This window comes from Engystomops pustulosus, chromosome 2, assembly GCF_040894005.1.
Source record: "Engystomops pustulosus chromosome 2, aEngPut4.maternal, whole genome shotgun sequence".
NCBI lineage: Eukaryota > Metazoa > Chordata > Amphibia > Anura > Leptodactylidae > Engystomops > Engystomops pustulosus.
The window spans coordinates 157,952,036-157,973,302 of record NC_092412.1 but is presented as its reverse complement, the minus strand read 5'-3'; the positions used below and the strand labels follow the sequence as shown (position 1 = coordinate 157,973,302).

General features: G+C 40.2%; 1 protein-coding gene across 2 annotated transcripts in view; it reads left to right on the top strand.

Annotated features, from left to right (window-relative positions):
* The window catches only part of CUEDC1 (CUE domain containing 1), a 150,293-nt gene extending 132,579 nt beyond the window's left edge, over positions 1 to 17,714 (top strand). For both annotated transcript variants that reach the window (XM_072137113.1, XM_072137115.1), the window contains exons 10-11: positions 11,406 to 11,478; positions 14,142 to 17,714. In XM_072137113.1, coding sequence (XP_071993214.1) covers positions 11,406 to 11,478; positions 14,142 to 14,145 — 77 coding nt within the window. In that variant the 3' untranslated portion in view covers positions 14,146 to 17,714. The remainder of the gene's footprint in view (positions 1 to 11,405; positions 11,479 to 14,141) is intronic.
* Positions 17,715 to 21,267: the final 3,553 nt, after the last annotated feature.

Below are 21,267 nucleotides of genomic sequence, written 5' to 3'. Positions count from 1 at the left end.
TAGGTTCTGCAGAAGCTGGTGTTTGTATTACTAGGATTTGCAGAAGTGAATTTTCCTTGGTCAGGAGCTTCATGCAAGATTTCGCTGTGGTGTGTACTATGAGGCCATGTAGCTGATGAGGTGTGTATTGAGGTTCTTCAGCAGCTGATGTGTCTATTACCGCCTTCTACATTTTTCATTGCATATTTCTGAAGTGCTATGCAGTGAATGCAGGAGCTGGCGTTGCTGCCGTCTCTATAGTCAGCTTTATCTGCACATGTAAGGCTGCATATTAAGACAGTTGCTGACCACGCAGGCGCGAGAATTGCTTGACGCGGTCAGGGAGAAGAGGTGACGACGGCTGGGCATTGTATGTATGACATCCGCAGGGGTGAAGCGTCGGGGGCAGAGCTAAGTAGGAGATGGATTTTTATTTGAAAAGGACACATGGTTTCACGAGGGTGAAGGGATCCGATCCTTTCTAGCCACGCCCAAGGGACTAGTCTCTGCATACAGTACAGGTACATTTTGATCTAAGTTATCTTCTTTTCAGTAAATGCTTTTTTTTTCACTACAAAAAATCTTTGATAATGTATAGACTATTCTCTGTGGGGATATGGGGGGAGCCAAAAATAGAGCTCCTGGTGACAGGTTCCCTTTAATGTATGTATGTTATATGTCACAAATTGATATAAATTATTTAAAGGGAACCTACCAGCAGTTTTGACCATATATGTGATTGGTAGCACCCATTAGAAGCTGTGCATTTATACATTTGTGTTGTTAGCAGCCATAGTAATGCATTAATATACCAATTCTGGAATTTGAGCAGTAATGTGCACTCCTGTGGGAGATCTCTTCTGTGTACTTCCAGCCCCTTCCCTCTGCTCTAGATATGAGAAGTAGCAGGCTTCTTGGATATTAGAGAGAAGGGTCTCTGAAGCGGTTTAATATGCAGTTTTGTATGGTAGACTCCCTTTAAGCAACAGGTCATTTTCTCATGACACCTTCTTCTTAAAAAGGACCTTTCACCACCTCCATCAACTCTAACTATTTGCTACTGCACTGACTACAGAATAGTTTGACTTTTCTATCTAACCGCCACTGTTCTGAAGCAATAAATGAGCATTGGTGTTATTTTCAGACCACACATTTTACAGTAAAGTGCCTAATTTGCATGTTTGGTACTGAAACTATCCTAAAACTATGTTAAAGGGAACTTGTCACCATGCTAACCCCCCCTTCCAAAGACCACAAACAGTCCCTTCTTCTCTAATATGCACGTCCCCTGGAAATGTTGTTGCAGCATGAATCAAAAATCAGGCAACCCCGGCTTCTGCAGTCAATTTGCTCTCCCCTCTTCAGGCATCTGGTGCCCCAGCTCTGCCTCCTTATTGCAATGTTATTTTCTGTCTATCTGGAGAGCTCATGCAACTCCTAACATGTCATGCAAAGTGGTGCAGGCTTTGGTCACCTTTGCTCCCAGTTCTGGCTCCAAGATCACAGGTGCGCTGCACAAGTGTCAGGTCTCCAGATAGCTGGAGAATGTCGTCACAATTAGGAAGCAGGGCTGGGATGCTGGATCCATGGAGTGGGCAGAGTGACCGGAGGCAGGAGGCAGGTTACATAACTACCTGACTGCATTGTACAAAAGAATAAAAGATGATTTTTCATTCATGCTGCTACCTAGAAACATGCTAAAAGGACCTTCAGAGGGGGGGCGGAGCTTGCCACTGCACGAGATGGCAGCATAGATCGAGAGCTCCGGGCACAGACACCGATGAACTCCTTTTAAAGAGACTTAAGCACCAAAAAATGGTAAAATACGGAGGTAGTAGCCGCAGTAATCATCAGAGCTCACCTCGGCTTGATAAAAGAACCAAATCCGGCACCAACGGAGACAAAGCAGGAGCGCCAGCACCGAGAGCCAAGATGGCGCTTCCCGCCGCTGGAGATACTGAGGTGGCAGACCAGTCGGGAGAGGAAGATGAGCGCTTCGAGACAGTGAGTGACACAGACGTACTCGGTATGTCCAGAACTGTTCTCAAGAATATTATTACCTCAGCATTAAAACCAGTGATGCAGGAGTTGAACGAGAGAAAAACTGACGTTCGACATATTGGCCACAGGGTAGAAGTACTAGAATGTGCCCAAGAAGAACTCACCGGGTTCGCAGAGGCAGTGCGTCAGAAACTCAGCGAGAAAGATGAGCAGCTGAATCACACAATGTCACTACTAGAAGACCAAGAGAACCGAAGCAGGAGGAAGAACATTAGGATAAAAGGTCTTCCTGAGACATGGGCCCCGGTAGCATTGCCAGATGTTATGGCCCAGATATTTACTACACTGATGGGAGCAGAAAGAGCGGGGGAAGTGGTTATAGAAAGAGTACATCGTGCCTTGAAGCCGAAACCGGCAGCGTCAGAGCCACCCCGGGATATAGTATGCGGATTGCTCAGCTATAAGGACACTGCGGAGATCATGCAGAAAGCAAGGGAACAGGAGCTGCAATATGAGGGAGCAAAATTGGCCATCTTCCAAGACCTAGCTCCTTCTACTTTAGCCAAGCGACGAAATCTGAGACCGTTGCTGATCAAACTTAGGGAGCAAGACATACCATATAAATGGCTGTTTCCTTTTGGCCTCCACTTCACTAAGGGCTCAAAACATGTGATCATAAGACACCCGAGGGATCTGGGCAACGCCTGGAAATGCCTAGACATGGCTCCACTGGACATCAAATCATGGCTGCCGACGTTGGAGGATACCACTCTCCCCCAACTAAAGTCATTACAGCCGTGGAATACTACAGGCACATGGAAACAACAAAAGAACAAGAAGAGGTCTCCCAGGAGAGAAGAAGAATGACGTGAGCCAAACCAAAGACAAGACAAGATGCTAACATCCTGGAACTGACATCTGGATGTGCGGTCGGCTATTATTATATAATCGGAAGATTGGACATTTCCAGGGTTCCACGAATAGCGGACTTCGTATAAACCATGAGTATATAACATTGTTTTTTAGTTTACGTTCTAACGTTACATATAATCCTAATGGGATGTTTGAGATACCTCTATTTGTAATAGTTAAGATATTAATATCCTAGGAACGTTCTTAAAAGGTCAAAGTTACATCTAAGAAAGGAGAGAGAATAGGAGTTCATCGGTACCGAATGTGCTTTCAGCCATGGGCTGTTGTTTCTTACCCCCTGCGCATGAAAGGCGCTTAGGTAAAAAGGGTCGACGTGGATCACCTTATGGGTGCTACACGAGGATACCCAACACTAGTTTTAAAAGTTGTATTTATAACTTGTTCATTTCATTCAACTTGTTATGCTCACTACCCCCTATTATGGTTCCCTTGACAGATCTCACTCAAGCATACGAGTATAGAGGGACTCGCTCCAACGAGTTAGGTCACACGATTATTAAATGGCAGATATTAGAATAATTACATGTAAGGGGGATTAATACCCCAGCAAAGAGAACTCAACTCCTTCTCCTCTTGAAGCAAATGAAAGCCTCAATAATTTTGTTACAGGAGACCCATTTTAAAGAAAAAAAGACACCAAAACTCCCCACATCTACTTTTGACAAGTGGTTTCATAGCTGTCATCCCACTTCAGCATCTAAGGGAACCAGTATAGGAATACACAAAGATATACCGTTTGTTCTGAAAGACAAATACGCAGATGCGGAGGGAAGGGCGATCTTTGCTAAAGGAGAAATAGGAGGAATAATCTACACTTTTGCGTCAATTTACGGTACTAACAAAGGACAGTGTATATGGCTCGGCAACGTATTAGGGGTATTAAAACAGTTCTCAGAAGGCACTCTTATAGTAGGCGGGGATATCAATATCACGTTAGACCCGCTTCTAGACTCCTCTACAGGTCACTCAGCTATATCCTTCAGAGCTTTGCGCAAGGCGAAGATAGCGCTACATGATATGCAGCTAATAGACATATGGAGATACCACAATCCCCAAACTAAGGATTTTACTTTTCATTCGGGCGCTCATGGGTCCTTCCAGAGACTAGACTATGTTTTTATGCAAAGCAGACACCTGAATCTTACGATTTCTTCGGAAATAGGTGTCCTCTCCATTTCTGACCATGCCCCAGTCACGATAGATATCTCCACTCCACAGTTACCAGTCAGGGACTGGACGTGGAGGCTGAACGAAACATTGCTAGGAGACAGGGACTTACTAAAAGAGCTAAAAGACAAGCTACCCGTATTGATAAACTTAAATAGCACACAGGGACTGGAACCCTTGATGAAGTGGGAAGCTCTGAAATTATTAGCAAGGGGTCTATTGATGGAAATGGGGGCTAGAGTTCAGAAAAAGAGGAAAGGGAAGATCAGGGACCTACTGCTGAAATTATCCTCGTTAGAGAGGTGTTACAAAAGATCGCAAGCACTGGCGACAAAGGAAGAACTGCTCAACACAAGAGAGCAGCTCAAAGATGCACTTAATGTGCAAACTGCAAAAATATACATGAGAGCAAAACATAAGTTTTACGCACATGGAGTTAGATGTAGCAAGGTAATGTCTGCCCTTCTAAGGAAAGCTCAAGGGAAGATGTTTGTCTCTGGAATTAAGACACCGAAAGTATTCCGAGAATATTATGAAGGGCTGTACAACTTGAGACCTGAAGTAAAAGACCGAAAGGAGGAGTCTAGGGAAAGGGAGATTGGAGACTTTTTAGAGAATTTATCTTTACCTTCTCTATCTGAGGAACAAAAAGAAAGTCTATTGAAACCAATTACGGTTGAGGAAGTGAAAAAAATAGTTGACTCCGTACCAAGTGGAAAGAGTCCAGGCCCGGACTGATTTTCGATAGCGTTTTATAAAAAACTAGGCGAGATAGTGCTACCCTTTCTGACTGAAGCATGCAATGCCCTCTTACAAGGGAAATTGCCGCATCCACATATGTTGAGAGCCCACATCACAATTCTACATAAGGAAGGTAGAGACCCAGAGTTAACAAGCAACTATAGGCCAATGTCGCTCCTCAACGTTGAACTAAAAATTTGGGCGAAATTACTGGCCAGCAGAATGCAACCTATGCTACCAGATATTATATCCTCAGAGCAGACGGGATTTGTGAAGGGGAGGGAGGGGAAAGATAATTCAGGGAGGTTGTTGAGAGCCATCCACCATGCAAGAAGGACAAAAACACCTTTGATCCTTCTCGGCACAGATGCCGAGAAAGCATTCGATCGTGTTGACTGGGAATTTATGGCAGGGACTATGAGGAAATTTGGCTTCCCAGAGGCATTTGTAAAGGCTACACTCACCTTGTATACAAACCCCACAGCTCAGGTTAGAGTAAATGGAGTACTTTCTCCTTCATTTCAGATTAGGAATGGCACTAGGCAGGGGTGCCCCCTTTCCCCGTCATTATTTATTCTCAGCCTAGAAGCAACAGTGCAGCACATAAGGCAAGATCCATGCATCCACCCTCTGCAGATGGGTACAAAAATCATACATTTGGCAGCGTTTGCGGATGACTTGGTATTTCTAATCACTAACCCAAAAGAGGCTCTACCAGTAATATGTAACACTTTCGAGAGACTAAACCAGCTGACAAACTTGAAAATAAATCTGACCAAATCGGAAATTTTAAATATATCATTAGACCCACGGACGGTGGCAGAAGTAAAACCCCTTTCCCCGTTCATGTGGCAGCCAGAAGCAATAAAATATCTGGGTATCAAGCTCCCAGCTGACCCCAAAAATATATACAGGATAAATTTCCCACCCATATTATACTCAGTCAAGCAACTACTGAATGAATACGACCTACCTACGATTTCCTGGATAGGAAGGAAAAACGTGCTGAAAGCATATATTTTTCCTAGGGTGATGCACCCAATCGCTATGCTCCCCCTGCAGATACCGAAGAAGTTTTTTATGGAACTTCGTAAAATGTTTTCTAAATATTTGTGGAGAGGCAAGAGACCCAGACAAGCTCACACACTGCTGACAAGGAAAAAACAGAGAGGTGGAATGGGACTTCCAGATACACACCTATACTTCTGGGCAGCACAGGTGGCAAGAGTACTACCGTTAAGAAATGAGGGGGGAAAGAAATCACTTCTCACGTTAGAAGGGGGCGAGATGGGTCACTTAATAAGATGCGGAGCATGGGTTCCACCGCCTTGGGGGAAATCATTGGAGAAGGTAAATGAATCCACTAAACAGATCCTGCAGATTTGGCATAGGGCCAATCTGAAAACAGAACTTTCCCCATACCCTTCACCTCTCATGCCAGCGTGTTTCCTCCCTATGACACTGTCACAGAATTGGGGGGATATACCGACATGGTGGGGAGCACTGGAGAAATTGACAATTAAAGAACTATTGCAGAAAACCTTACACCCTTTAGAGGAGTCATTGATCTCCAAATTACAAAACAAAGGATCAATCCAGTTCATATCCCTACAGTTACAATCGGCATGTAAAGCCTTTATTAAGAAATTTGGCACCCCTAGAGCTGCCACGCCTTTCGAAATAGCAAGTGCTGTGGGAGCTGTGAAGGCAAATACTATATCTTACATATATGATTGTATGTTAACAAACCGATCACCGGCAGAACCGTTATACTTGCAAGCGTGGGAGGCGGAGTTAAAAGTTAAATTGCCAGAAAGAGACAAAATTTGGATACTTAAAGGACACCTGTCATCAGGTCTCTGCCACTAGTCCTGTCACCACTACCTGTTGGAGCAGCTCACAAGGATCCCATCCCAGCCTTTATCTAGTTATTTCATACATTAATCATTGTAAAATCATCATTTCTTTATTATTTAAATGAGGCTGGTCACATGGTCAGAGGCAGTGATGTCACCCCTGTTCCCCCTCCCCTCTCCCCCCCTGCTCATGTCTGTGTGTAATGTGTAGTAAAGCATGGCTAGTGTGTGTGCACTGTTTCTGCTGACATGATGCATCCTCCTAATATACAGGTGAGAGACACAGACATCAGCTACACATGAATCTGACATGTTCTGCTGTAACATGGCTGCCTGGAGCTGCTGTATCTCTGCTAAACACACACACATGCACACACAGGCTGCAGGGGGCGCCAGCACCAGGAAGCACATCATTATACAGCCTCACACCATTATACAGGCTGTCAGTCATGCACTGGGGGTGTGGCTGTGCCTCCCACTCATGAATAGAGTGGACAGCTTGAATATGCTAATGCTTCATTGGACATTTCACAGGTCATTTGCATACAGCTTTAGGACCTCATTGCTTAGGTGTACAGGCATGTAGAGGGATAATGAAGGGATAGAGGCAATGCTCTCTAATGGCAGTTTATGAAAATATATTTAGTTTAGGGGGGTTATTTTGCATGACGGGTTCTCTTTAATCACTCCTATGGCTTCTCCAGATGTGTGAGGCTGCAGGAAAATCACTATAAATTACTGTCTAGATGGTACAAAACGCCAGAAAGTTTACAAAAATGGGGTATACATCCTACAGGTAACTGCTGGAGGTGTAACAGAGAAAAGGGATCCTTTGAACACATATGGTGGAGCTGCCCTTTGATCTCAAACTTCTGGATAGAGATTCAAAGGGAAATCAGAACAATTTGCTCTTCCAACATCACAATAGATCTCCCTCTTATAAGCCTGGGATTAACCCCGGGAGGGGTGAGGCTACATGCAAATAAACTAGTCACACATTTACTGGCTGCAGCAAAGACACTGATACCGATATTCTGGCTAAAGCCGGAAACACCACAAATGGAAGTTTGGAGAGAGAAGGTGACCCAGGTATATAGAATGGAGGAATTATCCAGCTGGGCATCCGGTACACATGACTCCTTTGAGGACATGTGGGCACCTTGGAAGGAATATGTAATGGGAAGGCAAATCAATAAACCTGCCAATCAGAGTAATAATTAAAAAGTAGAGCGAAAAATAGAAATTCCTTTTAGGTTCTGGAGATCTGACAACCCCCCCCCCCCCCCTCACTTCCCCATGTTATTTAAGTTCTCAGTTTAGAGTTTGTACACGGCTTGAACCTTTGGACAGAGAGAAACAACCTAATGTATAAACATTTCACAAAATTCATAATGCATGTAAACATATGTGGATATGTTGATATATCAAAAAAAAATGTAAGTGTACTTGTTATGCAATTAAAACCAATAAAAACAGAATTGGTAAAAAAGGACCTTCAGAGGATGTACATAATACAGAAGAAGGTGCTGTTTGTGGGATTAGGGAGGTTGGTTGGGTGACCGGTTCCCTTTAAAGGAAATCTAACAACAAAATCAAGCATGGTAAACAAGGGGCACTTACTCATAGATCCATATACTGTGAGTCTGATAATCTTCTTATATTTGTTATACATGGTCTCCTTCCTTCTAAAAATAGCTTTGAAGATTTTGCTAAAGAGTGCCTCAGTGCTTCAACTTTGTAGGTGGTTTCACTGCCTCCCCCTCTGCTCCCGCAGCATTCCCCCACTCTCTCTGCCTGCTGTAATTTCACTGCAGCAGAGGAAATTTCAGCACAGAGCAGGAGGGGAAGTCATCCTTGCACACTGGAACTGATAGTGAATCTGTAGTACGGTTAGGGCTCTGGTAAGACCTTCATTATTAGCATAATTAAACCAATATTGATTTTAGGAGGATATGGGTAATAAATATAAGAAGATTACCACAGTTCCTGGATCTATGAGTAAGTGCCGCTGATGTATCATGTTTTATTTTGATGGTAGATTTTCTTTAATTAGCCTCTTTATTGTCACATAGGTGATCTGGAGTAGATGATTTGAACCTGCCCTCCTGGATATAGAGAGACAAAAATTCATAAAGCTAAACCAAACTACCGACAACACAACAAGGTATATTTGCCAAAAATATTCTTTATATCATTATCCATTTCACGTACAACACATATTCTGACAATGCATATGCCATTGTGTGATTCAATTTTTTATATATCAATTCAATGTAATACACACACGGGCTAAGACCTACAGAATGGCAAACACCTGTGACATTTTGGAGGTCGCAGGTGTATGCCGTTCTGTAGGTGTTGGCCCATGTGTCCTGGATTTTGCGGAACGCCAGAAGATAAGTAAAAAGTATTACATTGAATTGATATATGGACACTGCGAGTCACATAAAGGCAAATGCATTGTCAGAATATGTGTTGTACATAAAAAGGATAATGATATAAAGAATATTTTTGCTAAATATACTTGGTACTTGGCGTCGGTAGTTTGGTTTGGCTTTATGATGGACTGTGAAGCGTGAGGAACTCCTAACAATACTAGAAGCCGTTGTGTATGATTTATGAGAGACAAAAAATTTTCATTGATTGTAGGTACTAGAGATAGTATTGAATCCATGCCACAATTGGTGGAATGAATCCTAAAATGCAAAGTGTTAAGGTTGGTAAAGATGAAGAAAGGTCTGCTTTACATTGTGTTTCCATTGAATATACAATTATGTCCATAAATATTTGGACACTGACGAAAATTTTAGATTTTTTATGTACCTATTGACTGAAACGTATTCAATTTATTGTTGCATAATGGACATAAGGTCAGCATTAAAATTTGATGAAGGGTTTAGGAGTTTCAGCTCCTTAAGTAATTGGGCAGCTTATTCAAATGCTGTTTAGTGGGCAGGTGTGGGCAGTTCCTTCCTTATGTCATTCTCAATTAAGCAGATAAAAGGCCTGGAGTTGATTTGAGGTATGGTACTTGCACGTGGAAGATTTTGCCATGATGAAAAAATGTGGTGGAAGGGGCTCTCCATGCAGATGAAATAAGCTGCAAAAACAGAATAAACCCATCCAAGAAATTGCTACAATGTTATTAGCAGTGTCAGAATCTACAGTTTGTAGAAAGAAAGAAATCTCGTGAAACCTGTGTAATCATCAATGCAAAAAGACCTGGGCACCCACAGAAGACATCAGTTGTGATTGATTGCTGAATAATTTCAATGGTGAAGAGAAACCCCTTCACAGCAGCCAACCAAGTGAACAACATTCTCCATTATATACCTCAACCAAAATGATGTAAAGTAAAAAAGCATTGTGAAAGTGTGATATACTGTAGATTTTGATTCAGAGCATACCACATCATCTGTACTAGTGTTTATTGATGATGGACAGGAGCATCTAATTAAATTCTGAGGTATTCAGAGACTTACTTGGGAAGATTTATCAATATTTCTATGTTAGAATTCTGGAGTAATCTTCACCTAAAATGCATTGTGCCGCATTGTGCCACATTTATAAAGGGTTTTAGATAAGTGTTGGACAGTTTCAGAATCATACGAAGAGTTTCAGACTCGGGAAAAGGGGACATGGCCTAGTCTGCATGCCAGAAAATTCAGGGCAAACAACTAATAGCTTGATATAAAGTAGACTTCACAAACTCCAAATAAGGCATCTAGCTTGATTTATCTGGTGCAGAAAACTACTGTGTAGTATAACTCTGCATTGGTCTATTCATAGACACTTTCATAAATATCCCCCACTTTGTCCTTAAATTGGCTAATGCAGCCCAGTATCCTCAAACCACGCGGGGAAATTAGATGGCACAATGTTGAGATGAGATATGCCTAGCCCTGCAATCTTGCTGTCCCCTCCCCCGACTTTTCTCATCTGACCTGCAGGCTCAGCTGTTTACTGAGGAAGATGTGTACTGTTATATACATATTATGCTGTACAATGTGCATCACAATATCTATAAAACAGTGGACCTCCTCCATTCTTTACTGTGGCAGGTCAGGTGGCTGTAGGTAGCTGTAGCAGCTACAGTGACCCAAAACCGAATGCACGAGCAACCCAGGAGTTAATTAAAGTAAAGAAGTAGAATATTATTGAATCACCAATGACCGCTGCACAAATTTCTGGGGGAGAATTAAAAAGGAAGAAACATCGGGGGAGATTTATTAATCTGTCCATTACATCATTCTGTTGAAGTTTGCACTAAAAAACTGACACTTTTATAAATCTGGTGCAGAAGAAGACTGTCTAGTCTAATTCTGCACTGTCTAACCTTAGGACACTTTTTATAAATCTGCCATATAGTATCTGGTGATGCCCATGAGTTCAAGACTTCAGACAGTCATTGCAAACAAAGGGTTTTCAACCAAGTATAAGATATTAACACTTTATGTACAATTATTTAATTTACCAATTACTTTTGTGCCCGAAAATGAAGAGATTGTGTTTAAAAAATGCTTTTTATGCAATCATTTTGTTCAACCCATTGAATTTAAGTACAGAAATGAAATTAGAAAAATGTTGTGTTTGTCCAAATATTTATTAACCTAACTGTGGCTATTCTAGATAACTAACATGTTGACTTTGTATCCTTTGTAGCTTTCACCGTAGTCATAATCAAATTTATTTTGAACTAATATTTACCAATTTCTGTTAATTGTTCAGATGAGGATGTCCAGGCAAGGCTAAGACAATTGAACCATGAAGGACTTGAAACCCACAAAGAAGGACAAACAAAGTTAGTTTTTGCTAGAAGCAGTTATTTCTCTGTTTAAATGTCCAGTTTTGCATATGGTGTTCTCAAAGAGGGACTTGCGCAGGAAATGTTTGCTCATAATAGGTTTTTGACTTATAATCATTTTTCTCAGATTTTGTCATCTTACATTCTAACATCTTATTAGTTTCCTGTAAGCAAGCTTCTCTTTAACACTTAGCTGTTTAGAGACCTTCTATTTCCACCTACCAGTACTTTTATGCTACCCCTGAGATGTCTGTTAGCATGAAGTATAATTTATATAATATTTCTTGAGTAATATATCTGCATTTTCTAGTACCTTATCAAAGTGAGTGAAAAATTTCTGCACATACTTTGTGTTGGTAGAGAGAACTTTACTATTGAGGCTTTTAAGCAAATGGTAAGCAAATATAAGCCAACCCGAGTATAAGCTGTGACCCCTAATTTTAACACAAAAAACTGGGAAAATCTAATGACTCGAGTATAAGCCAAGGGTGGAAAATGCATTGGTCATAGCCTCCCCTGTATAATATAGCCCCCTGGAGTTTATAGCCTGCCAGCCCCCTGTAGTGTATAGCCTGCCAGTCCCCTGTAGTGTATAGCTTGCCAGCCCCCTGGAGTGTATAGCCTGGCAGCCCACTGGAAGTGTATAGCCTGCCAGCCCCCTGGTAGTGTATAGCCTGGCAGCCCCCTGGAAGTGTATAGCCTGGCAGCCCGCCCCCTGGAAGTGTATAGCCTGGCAGCCCGCCCCCTGGAAGTGTATAGCCTGGCAGCCCGCCCCCTGGAAGGGTATAGCCTGGCAGCCCGCCCCCTGGAAGTGTATAGCCTGGCAGCCCGCCCCCTGGAAGGGTATAGCCTGGCAGCCCGCCCCCTGGAAGGGTTTAGCCTGGCAGCCCGCCCCCTGGGAGTGTATAGCCTGGCAGCCCGCCTCTTGGGAGTGTATAGCCTGGCAGCCCGCCCCCTGGGAGTGTATAGCCTGGCAGCCCGCCCCCTGGGAGTGTATAGCCTGGCAGCCCGCCCCCTGGGAGTGTATAGCCTGGCAGCCCGCCCCCTGGAAGTGTATAGCCTGGCAGCCCGCCCCCTGGAAGTGTATAGCCTGGCAGCCCCCTGGAGTATCTTCTCCGTGTCCCCGTGCGGTCCGTTGCAGGGATCGTGACGTTAGCCGCTAGCTGATCTCATACTGTGTGCCAGCGCACAAAGTAGAAAGTCAGCGAGCGGACGGCGTGGGGACACGGAGAAGATATCGGAGCATTGATCAATTGAAGAGGACCTGCTGGTGATGGGGCGTCGGAAGGTGAGTACACGGTGAGTAGGGGTTTTCAGCACATTGTTTGTGCTGAAAAACTTGGCTTATACTCGAGTATACACAGTACTTTAATCAAATGTGTTTACCTACTTTGCTGCCTTTGACACCAGGATTCTTGAGTTCAAAACCCAGCTGGGAAAGATATAAAAATTGCGTAAAATAGTTTAGGGCTTCTCAAAAACAATGTTGGAGCCATGAGTAGACTCTCTCTCTACATTGAAGGAGGGGAGATCACTAAACAAGCTCTTTAAATACCTCCATCATTTGAAATATAAGGTCACTTAACTTTCAAGAACTGCCATAACTATTTATGTAAAGGAAGGCTTGTTTTCTTACAAGCTTGGTCACTGCCACTTCCATTTAAGTTCTGCCCTCTACTTATGTGGTTAATGACAGTTGTTGAAAGGTTTAATATGTCAAATATCTTAACTTTTTGGCATTATCTTTTTAGCAAATTATTAGACTTTGAAGCAAAGCATTTAAGATGTGCAATTCCTACAAATGCATTAATATTTTAAGTTTTGTCATTCCTTTTGTGTAAATATCATTGACCCAATACACATTTATTTAGTTTGTCTTAATAATGTTTACAATTAGATTGATAATACTTTTATTGAATTCACAATTTTAAAGTTTATCTTTTTAAAGTTGCATTTTGACAGTTTGCATTTAACACAATGACTAAAAACTTAAAGAAAAACTCTGTTGTGACATTTTACAAAATTTCACAATTAAAGTGTAAATGCTATTTCACATATTTAAATATTGTGTTAGATGTGTTTAGAAACATTTCTCTCTCTCTCTCTCTTTGGAAACATTGTAACTGAAGGTAGCCATGGAGAGCCTGTATTGTTTGTGTTTGTGTCTGTGCAAGTGGATATTGATATAGAGCTGGCTCGATGTATCTACTTTCTTTTGTGTATATTTTTGTCTAACAGTCTCTATTTAGCTGAAAGTGATACACATTCCGAGCAGGGATAGATAAGCTGTCAATGCAACTAGTTCTAATAGAAAATTATAGGCAGACCACAGGAACTGTTTGAAAACAGTTGAAAAATATTCAAATACACACAGGAGAGCAGAGGCAGGTTGCCCTTGAAAGCTGAGCTCCGATTGGTTGCCATAAGCAACTAGAGCAGTCTTGCTCTCTGATAAATCTCCCTCACAGCAAAGTTATATTGCAGTATATTGTACGAGCAATCAGATCCCCAAAGACTAAATAATAAAAAAAAAATCTGGCTGCAGCAAGAGGCTCTGGAATTATTGATCTCTCTTTAGTTTATGTTTTACATTTAGTTTTCATTTAACTGTATTGTGCATTTATGTATATTTTTGTTTTTTTTCTTTTCTGCTATTCTAGATAAAAATTAAAAATCCTTCTTGGATCCTGTTGGCTGATAAGAAGTCATCTTTGAAAAACTGTGTGTTTGGCTTTCTATTGCGTTGCAGTCCATTCCTTGTAGAAGATTAATTGACATATATTAATTGATTAATTGATATATATATATCAATTTTTTTAAATGACATATTTTACTATGTGATAACCGCATTGAAATCTCAGCGACTCTTTAGCAACCATGCAGCTTTACAACTAGTTGTATGTTTTAATATGATACTTATTACATAGAACTTTTTATATTTGTTGTTACTGAAGTTTCACAAAGTTAGTAAGTGTTAAAATGTGCTTATTAGTGTTCATTTTTATATCATGTGTGCAATGCAACCTCCCTAAAGAAGCTATTGTAAGTAATGTATACATTGATTAAATGAAATGCTCTCTGTTATCCAACATTCATCTGGGCTTTTTAGGCTTCTAAAAGGACTGAAATGCATTAAATTAAATGAGTTATCAAGTTTCAGCAAATAAATGTGAATGCTTGTATAACGAAACGTTTTTAATATAATTTTCTAATATAGTTTCTATATCTACTCCTCTAGGTTTTCTACATCTCTGCTTGCTGTCACTCAAGCTTCATTATTTACTTCCTGTTGATAAAAAACAGGATATGGTCATGTGTTGTCACACAGATGCTGTGTCTTATAAGGAGCCGTGTACCTGTGTGACATTACATAACTATGAACTGTCTTTTTCCAAAGGAAGTAAATAGTGAAGCTTCCCATAGAACGACAGAATGATATAGAAAATGAGGAATTGATAAAGAATGTTTATTGTAAAATTGTATAACGTTTCATTATACAAACAATAACTTTTATTTGCGGAAATGAAATATCCCTTTTAAAAACAGTTTTAAATGGCCCTAAAGAAAACTGTCATTGTTGCCTAAAGTAACAGATCAAATAGCTAATAGCTTCTTTTTTCTTACATTGCTTTAGAAAAACTTTGAATGTTGCCGAGAAGAACCAAGACTGTTTTGTTTTAGACTCTTTTTATATATTAGCATCAGCTTTGTTCTCTTTTTATATATTAGCATCAGTTTTGTTCTATGTGTGATATATTTTAACAGAAGAATAATAGCCAGCAACAGTTACTGACACAATGCTTTTCACTGGTCAATAACTTTAAAAGCTATAGAACAAAGCTTTTTTTAACTTTTAGTGGTTTAATTCTGACCTAAAATAAGCATTTTTTAGATGATCAAATACCAGTTTAGAATAATGTAGTCATTAATATAGCAGACCTGCATATTCATTATCTGCTTTCAAAAATATTTTTACTGTAAAATGTTTTTGGCAAACCTTTTTCTAGTCTGAACCTGAATATTCTGTTACTAGTGTTGCTACTCTTCATGTACCTGTTTTTAGTGGTATTCATTAAAAGAAAATACTTTACATTATGGTTTGTCATCAATGCATAAATGCCACACTACAGTTTATGAAATGTGCAACTTGCCATTCATTGAGACGCTATTCAGACCCTTTAACCCTTTGTCTTAGTCTTATCTAAAATAAATAGATAAAATATGCATTCATCTGCACTCAATACCAAACTTAGCAACTGGGTCAGTTGATTCTCCTAGACATGTCACAGAATTGAGGACACAAAGTTTTGGCTTCATTAGATGTATGGATCTAGATTGTCAGTCTGAAAGTCCTTTAGGTACTTTTTGTTTACAAACTCCAGACACCATTTCCAATATGACTGAGGAGAAGCTTTTTTTTACCCCTGTCACATCCTAAACCTCAGATAGCTAATGTGCTGCAGGGATAGTAAACTTTCTGAAATGATTTACCATTATTGAGGGCAGAATTATGAGGGGAAACATTTATGGTTATTTTTGCACAAGGTCACTACTGATGAGCAAGATTGATTTTTAAGTTCGGGTCTGGAGCCTGGGTGCATTTCACAGGACCCAGCACAGCCACCAATCCGGCAATATGTCCAGGTTGTGCGGAGTGCACCAGAACCCCAGACCTAAACTTTTGGGTCTACTTATCTGTAGTCAAGACTTAACAAAGTGAAAAAAGAGTGAAATGTACTTTATAAAATGCATTCTATGTTAAAGGTGAATATGCAGTATTAATGGTTATTTAATGAGAATAAGTATGGCCCATTTAATAAGTGAGCAGTCACTGTGTTCTCTCTGTATGGTAATTTGTGCTTCCTGTTAATTATGTCTCTGGTAAAGGTGTATAAAGTAGAAATGCACATGCTCTACCACCTCCACACCAACCTTTTTGAGGACTTACTAGGAGGTTTTTGTGAATAAATGTTGAAAATGTTAAAAAGAATGTTGTGTACAATATGTTGGATGTAGGGGATGGTATATAGGGGGACCAGGAATGCGCTCAACTCCCTTTTTTTTTTTTTTTTTATTTTTTTTAAATCTTTATTATCACTTAAGCGGGTGGTAATTCTATGGTGTGATGAGTTAAGAGCTGTGCTATGTGCTCTGAACCGGTCAAATATTTCTTACTTGCTGTTTCAGACTCATTCACTCAGCATTCAGGCTCACCAAATTACTGTGGGAGAGATGCTTCTAGTTACCTCTAGTATTTACTGTTTGACTCTAGAATAATGTTTTTGTGACCAGTTAACATTGAAGTCTAGAGGCAGGAATGTGTGACTATATTTGTCATGAGGACATAAGAAAATTACTCTGTTACATTGTTTTATGTAGTGTTATGTAAATACTGATGTTAGTTATGATATGACTGCTGATAGTTATGCTTAATATATCTAGAAAATCTACTAAAAAGGTACTAATTATTTTTTATTCAACAGGAGTTATAAATATTTTAGAACTGATGACTTTGCCATGTGAGCTGTTAGAGAAATTCAGTAGAGATGTCACAGTATACTAGGACTACTACCTTTATACATGTTGGATAATTGCCAAATGCACCCATAAACATGTATTAAATATTTACTTCTTTAATTTGTTGGATATTATAAACCACTATATATGACTCTATTGTGAATCTTATATTTGCTTTTTAAACTTGTGTCAAACTATGATGCCAACCACACAAGATATGCATTTGACCATGTTACATGTGGCAACAGAGTTGTATTTACAAAATAGAAATCTAGTTTCTATAAGAATGTAGGTATTTCATTTAAATATACTTTACTATAATTTACTTTAAACAGGAATTGGTGAATTATTAAATACATTTATAATATAACCTTTATCCTTTGAACTGATAACTCCAGGTTTTAAAAAATTATTGTTATTAAAGTTATTGAACAATGTCGCTTTATTTGCACCCATCACTTTAAAATATAAGTGTGTACAATACCATAAGATGTTTTTGAAATCACTAGCATGATCCATAGAAGTTATTAATGAGAAGGTGCCATATGAGTTGGTATATGGACCTCATGCTTTGGTTGTAATATTGTGACACACTTATCTTCAAGTTTAACTCACACTTGCCATTTAAAACTTGTGGTAAAATATGGGATTATGCCATTGTTTAATGTGTAACTGTACATTACATACTTTAATAAATTTTAAATATTTATATTATAGCCTTTTTGTGACTGTAAGTTGATGTATTTTCTTGATAAAATTACTATTATTTCAGGTCTATTGTGTCAGGTCTAAATGCTTATCCAATAAAGTATTACATATACTCCTAGTTGTCATGGCAACAAATCTGCACCATAGTCCGGAGCCACTAAACAACACCAAAAAAGGAAGGAACAAAGCTAAATAGACAGAGGTATATTTAATTTGATTAGCTGCAAAGCATGCCCTGAAGTAATAAGATCTAACACCTTTTTGAGGTAAGAGGAAGAATTTAGGACCAGAAGATACTACATCATGAAAGCCATTGAATATTAAATAAAACACCTGAGGTTGCAATGTTTTTGATTACAAAGGAAATTTCATATTAAGATGAGATGAGAATCTGTAAAAGTTAGAAATAAATGCATAAACAATAATAAAGTATGGTAAAAATAAAATGAACTAATTATATATAAAGTGGATTTAACTCCATAGCGCAATAAGAGGTACCCTTACATCTCTTTGCGCATGGGGGAGTACGAAGAGGGCTCACAAGCAGGTGCTTGCTTCACAATAAAGCAAACCCCCGTCGCTGACACCCGCGTGGGCGCCTCCATGTCGGCTCTGATCGTCGATCCCCATGACGTCATCGGGGAGCGGCGATCCATTGCCATGACAGCCTCGGGTCACACAAAGATCTGAGGCTATCATGTTTTAGGCTATCTAATACAATGTGCCATTTGCACATTATAACACATGGTGTCCAAAATCCCCATATACTGCCATACTGTAGTATGGTAGTTAAAGTACCCTAAGGAGTCTGAAAAATAGTAAAAAATAAATAAATATCAAAAAGTAAAAAAAATTATATAGATTCAAAAAAATTTAAATAATTTTATTATTAGCAATCAGGGACCATGAGGCTGGATGATTTCCACCTGTCCCTATTTACAGGAACCTCCTGTAGACACCTCTTTTTTTCCCATGTCTTTGCCCATCTCACTGACCCTATTATGAACAATTACCACTCCCTAGCTTGTCTCTTTTGAGTAATGCTGGACATGTGACCCTGCTCTTATACTGAAGAATCTCATGTCCAGCCTGAGCAATCATAGGCATGCCTACAGAGGTCATGCCTGTGTTTGCTAAGGGGCTGTAAGCAGCTTATTCTTTTTAGAAAGCCCGCCCAAGCCCAACTCCTAATTTTTTGGAATCACGGACAACCCCTTTAATGATAACAAAGTCAATGTTTTGGAATGGCCATCACAAAGCCCTGATCTCAATCCTATTGAAATTTTATGGGCAAAACTAAAAAGGCAGGTGCCAGCAAGGAAGCCTACAATCATGGCTCAGATACACCAATTCTGTCGGGAGGAATTGGCCAAAATCTATACTATTTATTGTAAGAAGGATATCAAGAACATAATGAAATATATGTAAACTTTTGACTTTGCAGATACTGATAAAAATGCCTTACAAAATTCCCCCTCTCATTCTTGCATTTGGCAACTAGAAAAAACTATTTTGGTATTCCTTATTTTGATTTCATGTCTGATGATAAAAACATGCATATGTGAGGAAAACTAAATGTTACTTTTTATATATTCCTGGTTCCATCTGTATAAGAACAAATAAGAAGTACAGATATGATGAGATATGGGATGTGGGACATGAAACATGCAGACGTACCACATTTAACAATAAGAAACAATAACCAGCCCTGAGTAAGTAGAGCATTAGCAATTTATCCACCCTTTGACTGCTACCCCCAGCAACTGACTGGCCCTGCAATAGACAATGAGACCACCCATCTTTCCTGAGAACAGACAACTTTGCAATAACAGCCCTGGGTGAGATCAGAAAATTCAGAATTAGTTCTAATGGTAGCCCGACTTTATGGAGGACCACTGAACTCTCAACACCCTCAACAGCAGGATGATGGTTGGTAATTTTTCCATGGTAGGGCAAGGGGATGAAGGCCCTAAACTTTCCCACAGCCCCTGTCACCTACCTAAAAGGCCTGCACACCCTAATGGTCAGAGACCTTGTGTTGACATTCCCTACTCTGCTTTAGGAAACAGACACAGGATCTAGGTGAGTTCAGAACAGGGTACAAGACATGTACTGGATTTCAAAAACAGGCGGGAGAATAGATAGGATATATTGGCTCAGGTTGGGGGTACACAGTGCTCCAGCTCAGGCAGAGATACTCAAGGCCAGGAATGGGTAACAGGGAACAGAAAAACAAACATGAGTACCACAAGTCACTGGGGTTACGCATGGTTGCAGCTCAGGCAGGGATACACAGGGTCAGGAATGGGTAGCTGGGATATTAGTAAATATACAGGGTTGGCCATAAATATGGATACACCTTAATTAAAAAATTATAACCTAATGGGAAGAGGGTCATATAACACATAAACTTATTGAGAATTTCACAAGAAAAATGGTGTGCATGATTTTAAAGTAACTTTATTCTTTCATGAGATATTTACAAGTTTATGACCACTTATAAAATGTTTTCAAAGTACTGCCTATTGTGTTGGATAGTCACTCTTGACACACTGATATAAACACTGCAGAAGAAAAGCTTGCACAGCCTTTCAGTATCCGTTGTTTCAGATGCTGCACAGCATAAACAATTGCTTTCTGATGACCCCAAAGAAAAAAGTCTAAGGGAGTCAGATCGGGAACACTTCACAGGCCAACCATTATGTCCCATGGAGGATACAGATGAGTTCTCAAAGCAGTTATTGCTACAATGAACCTAGAAGACTGATTGGAGCCTCTTTCGATCAGGTGTTTAAAGGTAAGGGAAAAAGGAAAACTAAGGTTTGACCGGTGTAACAGGCCAGAGTATACCCCCAGCCCAGAATATAACCGAGGTATAAAGTGGCCTAGGCCAAAATATACCCTCTAAGGCCATCGTATACCCCCATCAGTAGCATTGTGATATACACAAGAATTACTACAGTTACCGTTTGTGAGTATAAGCTGTGGCTCAATATAACCGGCTGTCACAGCATACTTACCACAAAAAAATCTGGGTAAACTGTTGACACAAGTATAAGCCTAGGGTGGGAAATGCATTGGTCACAGTCTCCTCCCAGTGTATAGCCTACCAGCCCCATGGCCCCAATATATAGCTGACCAGCATTCCCCCTCTATATAGCCAGCCCCCTGCCCCTTTATAAAGTCAGCCCCAGTTTGCTCAATTCATAAAACGAAAGTCAATACTCACCTTTCCACTGCCCCCTGATCCGCCTGGCAGTGGCAGGCCCGTTCGGCGCACATAGTGTGTGCTGGCTGCACAAACAATATGGATCAAAGAGAGGACCTGCGGGGGCATTGGAAAGGTGAGTATTGACCTTTTTACATTTTTTTTTACTCGAGTATAAGCCGAGTCTGGGGATTTCAGCAATTTTTTTTTTTGCTTAAAAACTCGGCTTATACTCGAGTATATACAGTAAGTGAGAAATCTTAGTGTTTCCAAACACATAACCATCACTGTCAGGCTTCATTCTGATGCAAGTTTTCTGATTCAGTTTTGTAGCAGGAGTGGGTGAGAGCATA